General features: G+C 46.7%; 1 protein-coding gene across 5 annotated transcripts; it reads left to right on the forward strand.

Moving 5' to 3' along the window:
* Nucleotides 1-1,946: 1,946 nt before the first annotated feature.
* Nucleotides 1,947-19,640, forward strand: LOC130514022 (NACHT, LRR and PYD domains-containing protein 12-like). Of its 5 annotated transcripts, XM_057013380.1 has the most exons (12): nt 1,947-1,982; nt 3,219-3,320; nt 3,591-3,703; nt 3,804-5,712; nt 6,646-6,822; nt 6,933-7,106; nt 8,936-9,109; nt 9,316-9,489; nt 15,933-16,106; nt 17,935-18,108; nt 18,315-18,488; nt 19,021-19,640. In XM_057013380.1, the coding sequence occupies exons 2-12, from the start codon at nt 3,220-3,222 to the stop codon at nt 19,208-19,210; spliced, it is 3,534 nt and encodes a 1,177-aa protein (XP_056869360.1). In that variant the 5' UTR covers nt 1,947-1,982; nt 3,219; the 3' UTR covers nt 19,211-19,640. The 5 variants fall into 5 exon arrangements, with proteins under 5 accessions (XP_056869360.1, XP_056869361.1, XP_056869364.1 ...); XM_057013381.1 differs by lacking the exon at nt 8,936-9,109; XM_057013382.1 differs by lacking the exons at nt 1,947-1,982; nt 3,219-3,320 and having other exon boundaries at nt 3,775-5,712.
* Nucleotides 19,641-21,275: the final 1,635 nt, after the last annotated feature.

The following is a 21,275-nucleotide window of genomic DNA, read 5'->3' on the forward strand; positions in this document are numbered from 1 at the left end:
CCAGAGTGTGCCTGCTCCATATGAACCCCCCCAGGCCGCGCTTTCCTCCTGGCTGAGCCATAATCAGCTCTGGATGGACTGGTTCACGCTTGGGCTGAGTCAAGATTTGATAGCGTGACTGATTCTTACAGTTTTTGATCAAACCCCCATCTGCTGATTCCAGGAGATCTTTAAAGGATCTCAGAGCTTCAGATTTATGAAGCCTGCTCAGCCCCCCGCAGCGCTGATGAAACCATTTCATTCCTTCAAAAAAGCAGAACATGAAGCTCCAGAAAAGGTTTTTGGATCAAGTTTCCAACAGAACGAGGACAAGTGGGTAAAAGCGCCACTTTAAAGCCTCCACGCCTCAGAAAACATCCACCTTTAGGATGCCTGACTTTAGAGGATCGTCGGTTCGCTCCGAGCACAAGAACAAACATTTTTAACCTCAGTCCAAGAACATCTGACCTGAAATGATCAAAAAGCTTCAGCGTAAAAAGATGGTGGAGAGAAAGCTGCTGGGAGGTTCTCAGAAGAGAAGTGGCATTAAAGCCAGCTGGAAGAGTCCAGCCTGCTTCCTGCTCCTCCAAACAGGCGTCTCCACACCAACACTGAGGAACACGGGCTTCTGTTCTTCCTTCTTCTCTTCTGACTATTGTGTGTTTGATGAATGCAGCATCCACTCACTGTCCCCCCCTCATTTACACTGCTCCTGGTTTCACAATGCTCCTCAGACAGATGCAACCAGAGACACTGATGCCGTCAGACAATAAACCTGAGTGTTGTTGTGTCCGGTTATTAACATGTTCCATGCTTTTCCTTCTGCAACAGTTCATCACACCTGCTCAGGGAAACCTCGGTGTAAAGGAGGTGAAGCCGTGCCTCAGTGACTCTACTTTGATGTTTCAGAAACTAACAGTTATTAGATGAATATACAGTGTGCACGTACGCGCACACGTGTGTATAAACACTCAATACACGCATGTGCGTGGATGTAGACTTTTTAGTACTTTGGGTTCATAGACTTTTTCGTATTTTGCAGATTCGTGTCTGTATATAAACCAGATCCTCCTGTAATAAAGAACTAAAGGCTGACTGTTGTCACGTGACCTGTCTCCGTCTGTGTCCGATGATGGAACCTGCCTGGAACATCTGGTCCACAGAAAAAGCAAAACAGCTCACAGAACTGGCCCAGTTTAGACCCAAAAATGACAAATAATGAAAATGTGTGACACAATAGAAAAATGGACGAACTTTCTATTGGTCATTGACAGTTTCACTCATCGTCATCAGAATTCATCAGAAATATTTAAACCAACAAACTACACATCGAACCGCAAAGTTTAGAGCTTAAAGGGAGCGACAGGTGAAGATTTAAAGCTCAACGCAGCTGAAGGAGTTCCAAAAAGGAGAAATATGTGGTGCTTTACCGCCACCCGGTGGACACGCGTGGAACTGCAGACAATAGTTAAACGCGCTCCGACACATTCTGACCTCTGCTGCTCCTCCTGGACTCCAGGGCTGCAGAAATATGCTGCTTTTACAAGTCTTTCAAATCTGTCAAGCATCATAAATCTTATTTATTTAACCAGGTTGAATAATGGCGGAGAATGGTGTCCGAAAAGCGTCTTTATTTTAAAGTGAACAAGAACAGTTCAGTCCGCGTTCACAGAAAGGCGGAGAGACCTCGAGAGAGTCCAAAACAAGTCCGCGAGGAAAACTCTCAAAAATAGTCAAGCCACAGAAGTCAGGGTTTGGCGATGAGGCCGAAAACACTCCGCCGCTGGCAGACGGGAGTTCTGTCCTTAAATCTAACGGGAGATTGAAGAGAGACCGCAGGTGCGTGTGTCTGCGGGGCCAGCTGTGGCTGATGAGCGGCTCCTCCACGCCCCCTGCAGGTAGACACCAGCAACAACGGTCCCAGAAACTGGGAACCCAACAAACCAGTTTTTCAAAGTACTGTATTCCTTTCAGACTAAGCAGGAAGACTGAAGACCGACAAGGTGAGTGGAAACGAAGAGCATTATTGAAAAGAATTGACATTTGTGTTTGGAGATAAAATCAAGATTTGAATCAATGAGACTTCATATTTAGTTTTAGCACAAAACATCGTTATACATTATAAATGAATAGGGCTTATTTAACTTTCTTATAGTCTGGCTTTAGTTATAGTTGAATAGTCTTTCTAAGTGAAGTTTAGTTTATTTTTCTGCTCTTTGCTACTGATTCTAAAAGAACTTTAAACCCTCCCAGAATGCTTTAATGTAGTAATATATACGCCATGAAGCTGTTGATTAGGTTTTAAAAGTGAAAGTATTCTCTTCAGACGAAGCAGGAGAGCGACATTTTGTGACAGGTGAAAAGCTCTTAGAGTTATTAGAGTTGTTCAACAGTCCAGGTCACAGCTGGATATTTTGATATTACCTGTCAAACAACATCTAATCGTGTGCAAGTTAGCATCTCTCAGCCGGACCAATTTAAGACAATAAACTAAATAACTAAATCCACACAGGATCACAGGACACCAACAGGATTTTGGGTTCATGTTGCACGTTTTCTCACAGTGGTTTATTGTTCTATGTTGTGGAACCACTGTGAAAGAAATGCAGGAGTGGGTGTCATTTCTTTCATCTATTTTAAATAGAGCAGTGATCTTTGAGGACTTGGATCATAGAAATAATTGAAGAGGGGAACAATGAGGGAAGTTAAAAAGTCCTGACTAGTATGTTTATGTAGCACCAGATAATTTAGTGGCTGAGCTGAAGACAGTCCTTTCACCATGTTGGCCTGTGGAAAACCAGTGTTGTGGGCCCGATGGACCAGCGTCCCCGTCGTTGCCGGACCACCGTTGGCCACCAGTTGGGTTTTGGGATCAAAGTGGGGGCGTTTCCTGTATCCGGTTCTCCTCACGGATCCATGACTACAACATGTTGCTGCAAGTGCAGAGACGTTTGCTCTGGAAAGAACTTTAGAGCACATTCAGTGCTGCAGGATGAGGGGCTGGAAAAGGTGCCAGTTCTTTTCTCACTGCAGGGAACAGTTAAAAAAAGCAGCTTAAACTCTGAACACATGAAAATGATACAGAAACATCGTTGATTTATTGATTCAGTTGTTATTCAGAATGGATTAGAAATGTTCCTGTTTGATAAAAATGCAGTGAATTGGGATTATTGAACTCCAACCTCTCCAGATTATTTACCTTCATCACAGTCTCATCACTATTTCTGATGTTTCCTCAGGATGGACGAGGACAGAGCAGAGTCCACAGTGCCCAGCTGTGTGTCCCTGAAGAGTGACCACTCCAAACAAGGACTAATATACTTCAGAAGTTCAGAGGAAATGTAAGAAAACTAAAGCGTGATGATGTGTTTGTGTGGCAGCTGTTAGTCACATTAACAGCAGCAGGTTGTGAGTTTATTATTGGAGATGTTTAACACTTAAACCTCAGACAGTCATATAGTTACAGACTTAATGTGAATATTGTTGATTAGAAACAAGAATCAGGTTTAAACTGAAAGATGAATTCAGACATAAATGCTGGAACAATATTGAGTCTTGATCAGGTTCTTTCATCCTATAAATCAAAGGACTAATAGAGATGTGTTTCATAGTGAGAGGGGGGAGCACATCCTATCAAACTGGGACCAGTCAGCTCCACCAGGAGAGTCCTCTTGTTCACAAGCTGGAAGCAGATCTGGAGATGCTGAAATGAAGCCCAAACAAAGTAAAACTGTTCAATATGAGATTTAATTTGTGATGTCATGAATTTGTAGTTGTGTTGATGATTTATTATAGATGGAAATCATTGGTTTACTTATGTTCAGGAAGTGATCTGCAGGAGCTGATAGAAGGTCATAAGATGAGTCTGAAGAGAAGATGTGAACATGTGACTGAAGGAACTCATGAAGCAGGAAGTGGAACCCTGCTGAACAAGATCTACACTGAGCTCTACATCATTGAGGGACAAAGTGAGGAGGTGGACACACAACATGAGGTGAGACAGCTTGAGAGAACCTCCAAGAAGAACATCCAGGACACTCCAATCAAGTGCCAGGACATCTTCAAAGTCTTATCTGAGCAACAGAGACACATCAGAGTGGTTCTGACCAACGGTGTCGCCGGCGTTGGAAAAACCTTCTCAGTGCAGAAGTTCAGTCTGGACTGGGCAGAAGGTTTGGAGAACCAAGACATCAGTCTGGTGCTTCCGCTCTCATGCAGGGAGCTGAACTTGATCAGAGATGAGCAGCACAGTCTTCTCTCACTGCTTCATGTTTTCCATCCAACATTACAGAAGATCAGAGCAGAAGATCTGACTGTCTGGAAACTTCTGTTCATCTTTGATGGCCTGGATGAAAGCAGATTTTCACTGGATTTCAACAATCATCAGGTCATCTCTGATGTCACACAAGTATCGTCCGTTGACGTGCTCCTGGTCAACCTCATCCAGGGGAACCTGCTTCCCTCAGCTCTCATCTGGATCACCTCCAGACCTGCAGCAGCCTATCAGATTCCTCCCTCGTGTGTTGACAGGATCACAGAAGTACGAGGCTTCACTGACTCCCAGAAGGAGGAGTACTTCAGGAGGAGGTTCAGTGATGAAGATCTGTCCAAGAGAATCATCTCACACATCAAGGCCTCCAGGAGCCTCCACATCATGTGTCTGATCCCAGTTTTCTGCTGGATCACTGCTATAGTTCTGGAGGACATGATGACCAGAGACCAGAGAGGAGAGCTGCCCAAAACCCTGACTGACCTCTACTCACACTTCCTGAGGGTTCAGATGAAGAGGAAGAAGCAGAAGTATGGAGGAAAGCAGAGACCAGGGAAACTGACTGACCTCTACTCACGCTTACTGAGGGTTCAGATGAAGAGGAAGAAGCAGAAGTATGGAGGAAAGCAGAGACCAGAGGAACTGACTGAGGCTGATAAAGAACTCCTTCTGAAGTTGGGTCGGCTGGCGTTTGAACATCTGGAGAAAGGAAACATCATGTTCTACTCAGAAGACCTGGAGCGATGTGGACTGGACGTCTCCGAGGTGTCGGTGTACTCAGGAGTTTGTACAGAGATCTTCAAGAGAGAGAGTGTGATCTTCCAGAAATCAGTCTACTGCTTTGTTCATCTGAGCATTCAGGAGTTTCTGGCTGCCGTCTACATGTTCCACCGTTACACCAGGAAAGACACAGCGGTTATAAGTCAGTTCCTAAAATATTCGAAACCAAACCCCTTTTCCGAGTTTGCTGGGTTGTTTACAAATAACGATCCAGTCACATCTCTTGATGGCTTCCTCAGGAGAGCACTAATGAAATCTCTCAAAAGTAAAAATGGCCACCTGGACTTGTTTGTTCGCTTCCTTCATGGTCTCTCTCTGGAGTCCAATCAGAGGATCTTGGGTGGACTGTTGGATCAGACGGACAGCCACCCAGAAACCATCCAGAAGGTCCTCAACAACCTGAAGGAGGTGAACAGTGATAAAATCTCCCCAGACAGAAGCATCAACATCTTCCACTGTCTGATGGAGATGAAGGATCAGTCAGTCCATCAGGAGATCCAAGAGTTCCTGAAGTCAGGGAAGAAATCACAGAGGAGACTGTCAGAGATCCACTGTTCAGCTCTGGCCTACCTGCTGCAGATGTCAGAGGAGGTTCTGGATGAGCTGAACCTGCAGCAGTACAACACCTCAGAGGAGGGACGACGTCGCCTGATTTCAGCTGTGAGGAACTGCAGGAAGGCCGTGTAAGTAAAGATTTTTGGGGCCGGACATCGGCGTTTAAATCAAGCGAGTGGATCATGTCAGGTAGCAATACCCCCTCAGTGGTCATTCCTTCAATTCTTTATCTCCATTGCAGCGTCCATAAATTAAAAACAACAACAATTCATCCAGAAATGTTCAACACTGGCTGGATATAAGTTCAAAGGTCAATCCAGACAAACCAACATAAGGCAGGAATAATAGGAGCCACAAGTTAACTGACTATCATGAAATTACTGTCATGTCATTAAATTACTTTTTTTGTCATTTGAATACGATGTATACAAACAAACAAAACACATTTTAACTAATGACACGAGACTATTTTGCTTCATTTGTTCAACGTAAAAACAGCCGGCCTCGTTGGTTAAATGGGTGTTTTAGGTCTTTGTGGCGGTTCCGTTTGGAGCCTTTATGTGACCTACAAAGTTGTTTGACCCTTTCCACACCCGTTAGGTGGCAACTTCATCACTAGCAACAAAAGGTGCAGTGAAAATGATTTGAAGGGAAACAGGCAGATATAACAGAAGCTGAGGGCAATCGATGCAACCAGAGACTCTGATGTCATCGATCGGATCGCTGAATTAAGACTTGACGCACCATCGTACAAATTGGATGAAATGCAAAATATCCAAAGAGCCGATAGACAGATAAAAAGATGCACGTTTCTTTAAACCATTTGCTCTAATCATTTTAAATATTGAGTAATTATGAGCTGTTCTAAAATAAGACAAATGTTGAGAATAATTCAGTTGCATTTCAGATCTGATGGTCGTTCAAACTGCTGCTCTACGGTGTTGAATTTAGCTTTTCCAGGAAATGAGCTACATTTGTGTTGAGGTAGATTCTCAGATAAGTTGATGAGAAATCCCAAAGTTTGACTGTTTGACTCACTATTTTTGTTTCATGCACAACAGACTGTCTGGTCGTGTTCTTTCAAAGAGTCATTGGAAAGTTGTGGCCTCAGCAATGACGTCAAACCCTTCTCATCTACGGGAGCTGGACTTAAGCAACAACCAAAGCCTGACAGATGCCGACGTAGAGTTACTGTCTTCTGCAATGATGCATCCAAACTGCAGACTGGAGACGCTCAGGTCAGGAGGCCTCTGTTGCTCTTTTCTAAATTTCTTTACATTTTCTGCTTTTCTCTTCATTTTCAGATTTAGAAATGTGTTTTTATTTGCCCCATTTATTCCTTTTCCAGACTGAGACACTGCAGTTTATCAGAGATCAGCTGTGGCTCTCTGGCCTCGGCGCTGAGGTCCAATCCCTCCCATCTGAGGGTTCTGGAGCTGCGTGGGAACCAGCTGAAGGATCCAGCAGTGAAGCTGCTCTGTGGTTTTCTCCAGGATCCTCTCTGTAAGCTGGAGACTCTCAGGTCAGTCAGAGATGATCCAGTACTTTCCCAGGTGTAACTAGTTAGACAATAACTGTTTCCATGTTTGATCTTTGTTATAAACGTAGTTTTACAGTTCTCAGAAAAAAGACCACACAGGATAGATTTGCAGTATTAAATTGGTTGTGGAAATCTGTCCCATGTGAGGATGGTCATCAATGACTAGAAAGGAAGTATCAGTTGTAGATTTGTCTTGTTTTATTTTAGGCTAGCCACAAAACCGCCCAAACATTCAGACCAATCAAAAATGGTTCTTCCTGTCTTTTAAAGATCAGAAGGAAAACTAGAAACCCCAAAAAGAAAGCTGCTGCAGTGTGCCATGCCCCTTCTCTACTGAGAAAAGCCATCCCAAAAAAGAGAAAAGCCCAAGTGTGAAGTGAGCACCCTGTTAAACCTTGGTACCGAAAGCCTGCAGTCATTCTCATCTGAGGTGGCTTCATTCCAGCCAGAAGCCCAAACCTGCCTCCCTCTTAAAGGGGCAGCAGGTCAGTCCAACCACAGAAACCTTCATGAAGATCTGAAGCTTTCAGCATCCACAATTGTTGCACCTCACTTCCATTGGAGTCCAAATCAGAAGTCAACAAGTTGATTCTACACCGATTCTACACAATGCAACCATTTTAAAAAGGTTTCCATCCATAAGTTTTCACACATTTTTAGATAAATCTGTTTGTTCACCGCCTCCTTCTGTTGTAATGGTCATTAAAGAAAATGACCTTATTTGAGTTTTTCTCCTCACAAATATGACTTTCTATGAATGATGCAATAAATGCAGCTTGCAGTCTAAGACAATATGGAAGTATGTGTATATAATAGTCGTGGAAGTAGCTCATAAAATAATACATTTGCTCTTCTCATCAAATCTTTCTATGTTATTAAAGAAAAACCTGCTCTTAGTCAACAACATCTAAGACACCAACCAAAAATCCTAATTCTCTATAATCTAATATAAAACAGTAGAGAAGAGTCTTTCTGCAGAGACACTGGTGGCAGGAATGCAGAAGTATCACCTGCTCAACTTGGAAGGTGGAGCAGAAACCACCAGCTGAGAAGGTCCTCAGCCAGAGGAAGTGGTGGAGAACCATGAAACTTGCTAAGCTCCACCTCAGCTCCAGAGACGGGCTGAGCTGGAGCTGTGGCACCAGGTATCGCCCAGAAGAGCCTCCAACAAACAAGCTCTTCTCTTGGGAGGAGAGGGCTTTGAATCTCAGCTCAGTGTGCTTGTCTCTAGTAGGTGGCAGCTGCACCTTTTCCTGAGGTCCTTGTTGATGCCCTGAGGGGAATTGATGCTCCTGCAATGTTTTCTGGCAGCATTGAGCTTGCAGTGGGGCAATCAAACACACTGTGGGGGGGCTCTCTTTCCTTCTCTCATCTGGAGAACAAGTGACACCAGCTGCCAATCATTGTTGGAGAAATGTGCAGTCAGGGGAATGATGCGTCCAGACTATAGCCACCCTTCCAGCATCCAGCAGTGTCTAAAACCTTTGATTTGGTTTCACCAGAGAGTGTAGGGATTGCAGGGTCGCTGCAGCATCGCCCACAAGCTGTCAGGAGTGGGTCGCTTTGTCCCAACTCCTGACAAGAGTTGAGTGCTATTGAGAAATGTGGTCTCACAAACTTGGAAGGTATTTTGACCTACACACACTTTACATACGCTGTAGATCTTGTCCAACTGCCCTGAAAGAACCCAAAATAGGAACATACAGCAGATAAGCCGGTGCAGGACCAGAGGTTTGTTGCTTGTAAGCTGTGTTTTGCTCTGGTACATGTTGATTTTTATTTGTCTTCTCTCAAAATAATTGTTATTTTAGTCTAAGTGGCTGCAGTTTATCCAAGACCAGCTGTGATTCTGTGGCCTCAGCTCTGAAGTCCAACCTCTCCCATCTGAGGGTTCTGGACCTGAGCTACAACATGTTGGAGGATTCAGGAGTGAAGCGGCTCTGTTCTGGACTGGAGAGTCCAAACTGTAAACTGGAGAGGCTCAGGTCAGTCTTCATTTTTCTACCTATATACCAGCTGCTAAGATGGTGAAGTGAGGCTGTTCTCAACACTGCTGTGATGCACGACATTAAAAAAATTCCTTGTAATATCGTGAATTCAGGTCTGACCCAACTAAGAACTAATGTAGGTTTAGTACTGACGCAGATAACATGCAGACCTGCACCGTATAACCTCATCCTGCATTTTTCAGATTAAAGGACTGCAGTTTATCAGAGATCAGCTGTGACTCTCTGGCCTCGGCGCTGAGGTCCAATCCCTCCCATCTCAGAGAACTGGACCTGAGTCAGAACCAGCTGAAGGATTCAGGAGTGAAGCTGCTCTGTGGTGTTCTCCTGGATCCTGTCTGTAAGCTGGAAACTCTGAGGTAAACACCATTCTCAGAAATGTCCATTATTCCATCCGAGGGTCCTCACACTTTCTGAGTGTGTGTGTTGTGCCCAGTTCCTTCAGGAGGGAGGGCCACACGGGGACCACTTATTCATGATAAATTGATTTAAGGACAATGAAAAAGCCGACAGATGGTAACCAAAATTAGACAAAACTACGTGAGGGTGCCTGGTAGACACCAGCCAACGAGGAGGGAGATGGTGAGGGAGACAGTGTCATAGCCCCTTTTCCCCAGTTCCCTCCTGTCCCAGTACTTTTCCACTGCCTTGCTCACACCACACCCTCTGATTACCACACCTGCTCTCAGTCACTGATCACACACCTGCCCTCACTCATCAATCAGCTCACCTACCAGTATATATTCTCCAGCCTCAGGCTGTGTCTGAAACCACACACTTGTTCCCTATTCACTCCTCATTACATGGGGGACATGGATTGAGTGAACTACGTAGTGCACTCAATTCAAAATTAGCTTACGGACACTATGGCGCATGTAAAATGACGTAATGTTGTCGCATAATAATACGAATCATTCCCCGGGAAAAGTGGCCAGGTCCATTTAATTATTTTAACCCATCCGAAACATACCCAAACACATTCAGCGGTCGTTTCTTTGAAAATGCAATATTTTACCCTATTATAATCTTTCTATAATAATAATAGATTAAAATATTAATGTCAATAACAATAACATAACACTTCCTTATTATCTCAAATAATTAGTGTCCGGTGACATTTTCGCGCCATGACATTCTCAAATATATATATAAGTAATACAGGAATTTTACATCACAAAATGGCTCCAGAACTGGTTTTCATTATCTTTAATATTCTTTTGCTGCGATCCCGCCGTCTGGTGAGGAACAGACGAGTCCGAAGGACAATTTTGGCTCTAAGATCCAGATGTCAAACTGTAAGTGAGGGAGGGGGGGTAAACATTTGATAGTCGATTGATTTCCACATTTATGTGTTATTTTAAGATGATCATATAGTATCAAACAGCACAGTGAAAATAGCCTTAAATTTATACCACTCCTACAGTACCTTAAATTTGCATTTGAAATGCACCGACTCTAGTAAGGTAGAATTAAAGCGGTACGTAATCTAATAAAATGCTTATAGTCGCGTATAAATAAATAAAGGCAAAAACATATTTAAAATGGAGGCAGCAATGTTCCACTAAAGTGAAAGAATTTTACGCTCTAGTAAGATATGTGAAACAAATAGCATATTGTAATAATAATAACATAATATTACATACATTTGTACGTCATGTCTGCTCGTTTACCCGCCATCGACAGATTACCACGTTATACCGTAAAGGCTGATGGGATATATTACCGAGTTGGGGTGCATCGGTTGTACACTACTTTTTGCAGTGCATTGTGGGATACATTGAGTGCACTCGCGATGCTCACTAAGAATTCGGACACAATTTCAAAATGGCGTCCACACAATTGAGTGCACTATGTAGGGTATAGGGGGTGGGTTCGGACACAGCCTCACACTCACTCAGTGCCAGATTGTTCTTCTGCTTTCATGCGAGACTTTCCAGCGTTGTTTCCCTGCTGGATTACCCGTTACCGACCCTGCCTGTCTTCGTTCTGCCTGCCTTGCCTGTTCCCCGGACAACCTACCTGCTTTCTGCCCCTGACTACGACTTCTGCCTCAGCGTCTCTGGTTCCTGTCTGCTCACCTGGTTTAGACTTCTCCGCCCGGCCCTGACTTCGCTGCTGCTCGTCCCACTCCCCGAGCCTGCAACTCATAGACTTTGTGTGGGCCCAGAGCCTGAAGAACGGACTATTTCCTGTGTTTCCTTGTCTGCCTGAGTTCCTGTTTGCCCGTGTGTTAATAAAAGTCATTACTACGGTCCAGCTTTCCAGAGTGCTGCATTTGGGTCCAAACTGCACCCGTCACAGTACAATCTGGCCAAACATGGACCCAGCACACTCGTCACCACCTCAGTCTCGTTTGGACCAGGTGGAGGGAAGGCTCCAACAATTCAAGGCCCAGCTAGCCTCCAATGCTGCGGAGGCTCGGCAGACAGCATCGGCCCTGGAGCGGGCATTAATGTCAGTAGCCACCCAGGTCCAACAGCTGGTGGTCTCAGTGTCACGAACCGGCCGCTCCTGTTCCTGCTCCCCCACCAGGCACCGCTCCAGAGCCCCGGGTGGGAACCCCAGAGCGTTATTCTGGGGACCCAGAGGGCTGCAATCCGTTCCTCACGAACTGTTCAATCCTGTTTGCTCTGCAGCCCTACACCTTCGCCTCGGAGGCAGCGAAGGTCGCCTTTACCATCAATCACCTGACTGGCAGAGCACGGCCGTGGGGAATGGCAGAGTGGGAGAGGGGCACACGCCGGCCTGTTCCTCTTTCCAGGCCTTCTCTGCGGAACTTCGTAAGATTTTTGGGCCTGTTTCTCTGGGCCCGGATGCCACCGGGGGACTCATGAGCGTGAAGCAGGGAAGTCGGCCCATTGCTGACTATGCTATCGACTTCCGTACCCGGGCCCGGCTTAGTGACTGGAACCCAGCAGCCCAGTGCGACGCCTTCCTCAATGGGCTAGCGCCATACATAAAGGATGCGTTGGTTCCCTTTGATCTTCCGCCCTCCCTTGATGGACTCATCAAGCTGACGTCAAGGCTGGACAGACGCATCCAGGCAAGGAGAAGAGAGCTACGCTAGGGCGAGGCGGAGCACCGGTCATCTGCCCGCCTGCAAGGATCTCCAGCCGGCTCCAACCTTTCTCACAGGGCCCGTATCTCGGGGGGCCGAACCCATCTAGGTGGGACGCACCAGCCTGACTCCTGCGGAGCGAGAGCGACGACGACAGGGGAACCTCTGTCTCTACTGCGGAAAGGCTGGGCACTTTGTCTCTCATTGCCCAGTAAAAGGGGAGGGCTCAGCAGTAGACGGGGCGGACTGCTTAGCCGGACTCAAGACTCTGCTCCTGCCCACGGCCATTGTTTCACGTCCGGCTTCTGTTGGCGGGGGGCTCTCACACCCTTGCCACCTTCATAGACTCCGGGGCTGATGTCAGCCTGATCGATGAGGAGCTCGCCATCCAGCTGGGTATCGACCGGGTTCCGTTACCACATTCAGTTCCTGCCAGCGCCCTGGATGGCCATCTCCTAGGGACTGTCACTCACCAGACCACGCCCATCCACATGCTTCTGTCGGGCAACCACCACGAGACCATACATTCCACGTCCTGAAGTCACCTCACCTCCCACTCATCCTTGGTTACCCTTGGCTCCGTCGTCACAACCCCCACATTGACTGGGCGACTGGTTCCATTCTGGGGTGGAGTTCCTCCTGTCACCAGGTCTGCCTTAATCAAGCTGCCGCGCCTCTATTATCAGTCGAATCCATTCCGGCCCCCGACCTGTCTGCGGTCCCCATCCGAGTACCATGACTTCCGGGAGGTGTTCAGCAAGGCTAAGGCTACCTCCCTGTCCCTGCCCCCTCATCAACCCTACGACTGTGCCATAGACCTTCAGCCGGCACCACGCCTCCCAAGGGTCGTCTCTACTCACTGTCTGCGCCAGAAAGAGAGGCCATGAGGTCTACGTACATTAATGATGCTCTGGCTACCGGGATTATCCGTCCCTCCTCATCGCCTGCTGGGGCAGGGTTCTTCTTTGTGGAGAAGAAGGACAGGTCCCTGAGGCCCTGCATCGACTACAGGGGGCCTCAATGAGATCACGGTCAAGAAGATACCCCTCCCACTCATCGCTCAGCCTTTGAGCTGCTTCAGGGGGCCATGGTCTCACCAAGTTGGATCTCCGCAATGCCTACCACCTAGTCCGGATACGGGAGGGGACGAGTGGAAGACCGCCTTCAACACACCCACTGGACACTATGAGTACCTGGTCATGCCTTCGGCCTTACTAATGCCCCGGCCGTATTCCAGGCACTCATTAATGACATTTTAGAGACATGCTCAACAAGACTGTGTTTGGTCTACCTGGACGACATCCTGATCTTCCTCTCCTCCCTTCCAAGGAGGAACACGTGCATCATGTCCAGGCCGTCCTCCAACGCCTCTGGAGAACTCGCTGTTGGTCAAGGCCGAGAAGTGTGAATGCCATGCTACCTCCGTCTCTTTCCTGGGATACATTATCGGTCAAGGCAGTGTGGAAGGCAATTCATAGTAGAGGTCGATGCTTCTAATGTGGGGATCGGCACCGTTCTCTCTCTCAACGCTCTGCTGATGACCAGAAATGCACCCCCTGTGCCTTCTTCTCCCGACGTCTGTCTCCGGCAGAACAAAATTATGACATTGGGAAACCGAGAACTGTTGGCGGGAACTGACGTTGGGAATGGCGTCACTGGTTAGAGGGGACTAAATTGCCCTTCTGGTTTTGGACGGACCACAAGAACCTGGGTACATCCTGTCGGCTAAGAGACTGAACTCCCGTCAGGCCAGGTGGTCCCTGTTCTTACCAGTTCAACTTTCCCTCTCCTATCGGCCGGGCTCCCGCAACGTAAAGCCTGACGCTCTATCTCGCGCCAGTTCCTGGGAACAGACAGACACTGCCCTCAAACCCGACACCCATTCTTCCATCCCTGCCTTGTGGCTTCTCTCACCTGGGAGGTGGAGGAGCGTGTAAAAGCCACCCTGGAGAACCACCTGGTCCCAGCCCTGCCCTCCTGACCGCCTGTTTGTCCCGGACGGTCTGAGGTCTGACGTCCTACAATGGGCCCCACGGTTCCCGGCTCACTTGCCACCCAGGGATTCAGCGCACTAAAGAGTCCTGCAGCGGCGGTTCTGGTGGCCCCACTTTAGAGGAGGACACCAGAGAGTTTGTCAACGCCTGCCCGATCTGCAGTCTGCACAAGTCCTCCCTCCAGGCCCCTGCCGGTTACCTGCAACCTCTGCCTGTGCCACATCAACCCTGGTCCCATATTTCGCTGGACTTTGTTACCGGTCTCCACTGTCGGGCGGATTCACCACTATCCTGACTGTGGTAGACCGATTCAGCAAGGTGGCCCACTTTGTGCCCCTACCCAAGCTTCCATCGGCCAAGGAGACTGCTGAACTTGTTCTACAGCACATATTTCGGCTCCACGGCCTTCCGTCGGACGTAGTCTCTGATCGGGGTCCCCAGTTCACGTCCGTATTCTGGCGGGAGTTCTGCAGCCTCATCGGGGCCACCGTAAGCCTGTCCTCTGGGTTCCATCCCCAATTCAACGGCCAATCGGAGAGGGTGAATCAGGAGATGGAGACGGCGCTTCGCTGCATGGCGTCCAGACACCCCTCCACTTGGTCCAAGCAGCTACTGTGGGTGGAATATGCCCACAACACCCTAACCAGCTCCGCCACTGGACTTTCTCCCTTCCAGTGCACCTATGGCTTCCAGCCGCCGCTGTTCCCAGCCCTGGAGAAGGAAGCTTCCTGTCCGTCCGTCGAGGCTTTTATCCACCGTTGCCGCCAGACCTGGACCCAGGCCAGGGCTGCTCTCCTACGAGCAGCTGACTGTTACTCGACGGCAGCCAACCGCCGTCGCTCCCAGGCTCCCAATTACCTGGTGGGGCAGAAGGTCATCAACCCTGCGGCTGTCAGGCTCAAGCTGCCCCGTGCCATGCGGACCACCCAACCTTCCATGTCTCCAGATCAAGCCGGTTCAAGAAAGTCCATTGATGCCTGCTTCTCAGCCGCCACCACCTCCACGGATTATTGATGGGGGTCCTGCCTTCACAGTTCGCTGCCTGCTGCGCTCCGCCACCGTGGAAGGGGTCTTCAGTATCTCTCGTAGACTGGGAGGGATACGGCCCAGAGGAGAGGTCATGGGTTCCGGCCCGTCACATCCTGGATGCGCAGCTCATCCGCGAGTTCCATCACTGTCACCCTGACAAGATCCCCAATGCTGGTGGGGGTGCCAATTTAGAGACTCTGTCCTCCCTGTCATCCGAGGCTTCCAGCGACAAGGACGAAGAGGAAGCTGAGACGGAGACCTCTGAAGAATTTTAGACTTTGTGCGGGTCCGGAGCCTGAAGAACGGACTATTTCCTGTGTTTCCTTGTCTGCCTGAGTTCCTGTTTGCCCATGTGTTAATAAAAGTCATTACTACGGTCCAGCTTTCCAGAGTACTGCATTTGGTCCAAACTACACCCGTCACAGACAGGAAGTCATCTAAGACAGGTTGTGCCTTTAAAGATGAGCCACAGGTGAGATGGATCTCCATGATGAGATGGGAGGGAAAGAGGTGGGAGAACCTGGGAAGAGTGAGGGCCAAACATATATATTCTCCTTTGGAACAGTGCAAACCTGAGAGGTTGGAATTGTGGTAATTACATATTATTATCATTTTTTAACCTGTAACTAAATTAAATATTTACAGATCATGCCTTTGATTAACCTTTCAGATGAATACTGTTTCACTTATAACCTTATAAAACTTTCCCTTCTTTATTTAGATTATGGCGCTGCAGGTTATCAGAGATCAGCTGTGGCTCTCTGGCCTTGGCGCTGAGGTCCAATCCCTCCCATCTCAGAGAACTGGAGCTGAGTCGGAACCAGCTGCAGGATCCAGGAGTGAAGCTGCTCTGTGGTTTTCTCCATGGTCCTCTCTGTAAGCTGGAGACTCTCAGGTCAGTCAGAGATGATCCAGTACTTTCCCAGGTGTAACTAGTTAGACAATAAATGTTTACATGTTTGATCTTTGTTATAAACGTAGTGTTACAGTTCTCAGAAAAAAGACCACACAGGACAGATTTGCAGTATTAAATTGGTTGTGGAAATCTGTCCCATGTGAGGATGGTCATCAATGACTAGAAAGGAAGTATCAGTTGTAGATTTGTCTTGTTTTATTTTAGGCTGGCCACAAAACCGCCCAAACATTCAGACCAATCAAAAATGGTTCTTCCTGTCTTTTAAAGATCAGAAGGAAAACTAGAAACCCCAAAAAGAAAGCTGCTGCAGTGTGCCATGCCCCTTCTCTCCTGAGAAAAGCCATCCCAAAAAAGAGAAAAGCCCAAGTGTGAAGTGAGCACCCTGTTAAACCTTGGTAGCGAAAGCCTGCAGTCATTCTCATCTGAGGTGGCTTCATTCCAGCCAGAAGCCCAAACCTGCCTCCCTCTTAAAGGGGCAGCAGGTCAGTCCAACCACAGAAACCTTCATGAAGATCTGGAGCTTTCAGCATCCACAATTGTTGCACCTCACTTCCATTGGAGTCCAAATCAGAAGTCAACAAGTTGATTCTACACCGATTCTACACAATGCAACCATTTTAAAAAGGTTTCCATCCATAAGTTTTCACACGTTTTTATATAAATCTATTTGTTCATCGCCTCCTTCTGTTGTAATGGTCATTAAAGAAAATGACCTTATTTGAGTTTTTCTCCTCACAAATATGACTTTCTATGAACGATGCAATAAATGCAGCTTGCAATCTAAGACAATATGGAAGTATGTGTATATAATAGTAGTGGAAGTAGCTCATAAAATAATACATTTGCTCTTCTCATCGAATCTTTCTATGTTATTAAAGAAAAACCTGCTCTTAGTCAACAACATCTAAGACATCAACCAAAAATCCTAATTCTCTATAATCTAATATAAAACAGTAGAGAAGACTCTTTCTGCAGAGACACTGGTGGCAGGAATGCAGAAGTATCACCTGCTCAACTTGGAAGGTGGAGCAGAAACCACCAGCTGAGAAGGTCCTCAGCCAGAGGAAGTGGTGGAGAACCATGAAACTTGCTAAGCTCCACCTCAGCTCCAGAGACGGGCTGAGCTGGAGCTGTGGCACCAGGTATCGCCCAGAAGAGCCTCCAACAAACAAGCTCTTCTCTTGGGAGGAGAGGGCTTTGAATCTCAGCTCAGTGTGCTTGTCTCTAGTAGGTGGCAGCTGCACCTTTTCCTGAGGTCCTTGTTGATGCCCTGAGGGGAATTGATGCTCCTGCAATGTTTTCTGGCAGCATTGAGCTTGCAGTGGGGCAATCAAACACACTGTGGGGGGGCTCTCTTTCCTTCTCTCATCTGGAGAACAAGTGACACCAGCTGCCAATCATTGTTGGAGAAATGTGCAGTCAGGGGAACGATGCGTCCAGACTATAGCCACCCTTCCAGCATCCAGCAGTGTCTAAACCTTTGATTTGGTTTCACCAGAGAGTGTAGGGATTGCAGGGTCGCTGCAGCATCGCCCACAAGCTATCAGGAGTGGGTCGCTTTGTCCCAACTCCTGACAAGAGTTGGGTGCTATTGAGAAATGTGGTCTCACAAACTTGGAAGGTATTTTGACCTACACACACTTTACATACGCTGTAGATCTTGTCCAACCGCCCTGAAAGAACCCAAAATACAAACATACGGCAGATAAGCCGGTGCAGGACCAGAGGTTTGTTGCTTGTAAGCTGTGTTTTGCTCTGGTACATGTTGATTTTTATTTGTCTTCTCTCAAAATAATTGTTATTTTAGACTATGGGACTGCAGTTTATCAGAGACCAGCTGTGATTCTGTGGCCTCAGCTCTGAAGTCCAACCACTCCCATCTGAGGGTTCTGGACCTGAGCGCCAACACGTTGCAGGATTCAGGAGTGAAGCGGCTCTGTTCTGGACTGGAGAGTCCAAACTGTAAACTGGAGTGGCTCAGGTCAGTCTTCATTTTTCTACCTATATACCAGCTGCTAAGATGGTGAAGTGAGGCTGTTCTCAACACTGCTGTGATGCACCACATTAAAAAAATTCCTTGTAATGTCGTGAATTCAGGTCTGACCCAACTAAGAACTAACGTAGGTTTAGTACTGACGCAGATAACATGCAGACCTGCACCGTATAACCTCATCCTGCATTTTTCAGATTAGAATGCTGCAGCTTATCAGAGATCAGCTGTGGCTCTCTGGCCTCGGCACTGAGGTCCAATCCCTCCCATCTCAGAGAACTGGACCTGGGTGCGAACCAGCTGAAGGATTCAGGAGTGAAGCTGCTCAGTGGTTTTCTCCACTTTCCAAACTGCCGACTGGAAACTCTGAGGTAAACACCATTCTCAAAAATGTCCATTATTCCATCCGAGGGTCCTCACACTTTCTGAGTGTGTGTGTGTGTGCCCAGTTCCTTCAGGAGGGAGGGCCACACGGGGACCACTTATTCATGATAAATTGATTTAAGGACAATGAAAAAGCCCACAGATGGTAACCAAAATTAGACAAAACTAGGTGAGGGTGCCTGGTAGACACCAGCCAACGAGGAGGGAGATGGTGAGGGAGACAGGAAGTCATCTAAGACAGGTTGTGCCTTTAAAGATGAGCCACAGGTGAGATGGATCTCCATGATGAGATGGGAGGGAAAGAGGTGGGAGAACCTGGGAAGAGTGAGGGCCAGAACAATATATATTCTCCTCTGGAACAGTGCAAACCTGAGAGGTTGGAATTGTGGTAATTACATATTACTATCATTTTTTAACCTGTAACTAAATTAAATATTTACAGATCATGTCTTTGATTAACCTTTCAGATGAATACTGGTTTCACTTATAACCTTATAAAACTTTCCCTTCTTTATTTAGATTATGGCGCTGCAGTTTATCAGAGATCAGCTGTGACTCTCTGGCCTCGGCGCTGAGGTCCAATCCCTCCCATCTCAGAGAACTGGACCTGAGTCGGAACCAGCTGAAGGATTCAGGAGTGAAGCTGCTGTCTGATCTCGTAGAGAATCCAGACTATGGGCTGGAGACATTGAGACATGGCTGGTTGTAGCCAGTCAACTCCCGCTCATCTGCTGCATCACTCACTGACTACTGGTGAAGAGCATCTGTGGAAACATCTGCCGTCTACTCCCTCCATAGATGAAAAATTGTTTTTATTTACTGTCTCTGAATATTTCAGCTGCAGCCAGCAAAAACCCATCAGAATGACGGCTATCGGTGGGAACCGCAGGTCATTTGACTTTAGTCAATCTGTTCAATGTTATAGGATTTATTGCAATCCAATATAAACTATAAATAAATGTGGGAAATAGGAAATAAAAAGAAGCAAAATGACCAAATAAAACTCCCATGAATACTGTAAATTTAGAGATGTCAATAATGGAATATCAGCTTAAATGGAATCAAACATAAAGGGAAAAGGCCTCCTTTAAGTTTACTGCAAAAATAAACACTAAATCAAGAGCAACACGCGCCAGAAACGTCTCATTCTCTCTTCTGTCTCCACTCATTCTTTTATATTCTCTTAAGATAATGGGGACGGGGTCGTGTGATAACAAAACAACCTAATTGGGGACTATATTTTTTTTGCAAGAACTTTGGCTCTTCAGAAGTTTCTATGTTGGCTTCCACAGATTGTGCATCCACTAGAAACTCAGTGTTTTTGAGGAACTACCAGGAGTGGCTGGAGTGGAGGCCAATGACGCTATAGCTACATATAGCTACATATAGATCACCGTTATCCTCAACCCAAAAGACCACCAGTTGGCGCAGCAATACTAAAGATAGGAGGTTGTGGTCGTTGCGCAGACGCGGAGTGATATCACGCACAAACGTGCCCTATGTTCTATATACCGTATGTTCGCGACCAAAGGGCGCACCGTATTAAAAGGTGCAGCCTCAGTTACGGTTGCTATTTCTGTATTTAACACATACATCAGGCGCTCCGGATTATAGGGCGCGGGCACGGTAAAACATACCGCTACGATAGCTTAAACATGCATGCTAGCACGTATTTAGCAATATTGCGAAAGCCAGCAAGTCGAACAACGACAACAATGTTTCCAAAATTAAAATTTTCGTATTTTTCGTATTTTGTTATTAAGCCCCGGAGGGCTGAAGCAGGACCGCTGTTAAAAATGTATCAGTCCGCGCTTCCAGTTCTGGTGCAACGTCCAGTTCTAAATGTATGAATCTGCGTACTGACGTTTCAACGTCCCATCAGTAAAGGGAGAGATTTGGATATAGTCCCCCTGAGGTGGTGTTTTTAGAGCAGTTCTTAACAACTTTCTCTTTGCCTGATAAGAGGTCCAAACATTATTTCACTTCCCTATAAAATATTCTAAAATTTGCCATTCAAGATCAGATCCCACCAGGTATAATTCATCCTCTAAATTTTCACAATTCTTATTCTGTCAGGCTGTTTTTAAACCTTTGGCAACATAAAATAAAGCACCCAACTGGTATTATGTCAGGCTGGTTTACATCCCATTAAAGAAGCCAGCAGAAATAAAGCACAACAGTTACACAGACTATGCACAATAATATAGAGGATATAAAAAACAGTGTTGAGATGGGTTTGTGTCACTTTAGTAAAATCAAAGCATTTTTCTTTATGTACCAGCAGTGAACACAATCTAAGAAGTCTTTGACACTAAACATATGAAGCTGCTATAGAACAAACTAAAGATTTGTTGTTATTAAGATAAAGAAATGCAACATTTCCCCCAGAGAAACGATGGCGATGGAAAAAGCCCTGGCTGTGTGTGTGCATCACAGCAGGCGTGGGTTCTCCTCTCTGGAGTCATGCGGGGCTCCTTTGAAGGGCAGATGAGGAGGTTGGTTACAGATTCCCCTCAGAAAGATGATTACGGTGCCAAAGGTCATCACCGGGGTAACCAGGAAGAGGCAGAGTGGGTCTACTGTACGAGCGATGCCGCTCCAGTTATCCTTCTCCTGTCAGGACCAGACATTTACGCCACTTTTGATCTTTTTAAATCAGAATTTGGGTTGAGGACTCTGTTTGAACCATCTGAGCTCATTGTAGTCGTTCTTGTTGCGCATGTGTTTAATGATGTAGTGGCTCCATCCACAGCCGGCTTGATCTCTGCGTACAG

The sequence above is a fragment of the Takifugu flavidus genome, chromosome 17 (genome assembly GCF_003711565.1).
Source record: "Takifugu flavidus isolate HTHZ2018 chromosome 17, ASM371156v2, whole genome shotgun sequence".
NCBI classification, from domain to species: Eukaryota; Metazoa; Chordata; class Actinopteri; order Tetraodontiformes; family Tetraodontidae; genus Takifugu; species Takifugu flavidus.

Bases quoted from the DNA above. Each gene is read 5' to 3' on its own strand.
- LOC130514022 (XM_057013380.1), top strand. From the start codon at position 3,220: ATGGACGAGGACAGAGCAGAGTCCACAGTGCCCAGCTGTGTGTCCCTG. The intron at 3,704-3,803 runs GTAAAACTGTTC...ACTTATGTTCAG, and splicing joins TGAAATGAAGCCCAAACAAA to GAAGTGATCTGCAGGAGCTG. The intron at 5,713-6,645 runs GTAAGTAAAGAT...CATGCACAACAG, and splicing joins AGGAACTGCAGGAAGGCCGT to ACTGTCTGGTCGTGTTCTTT.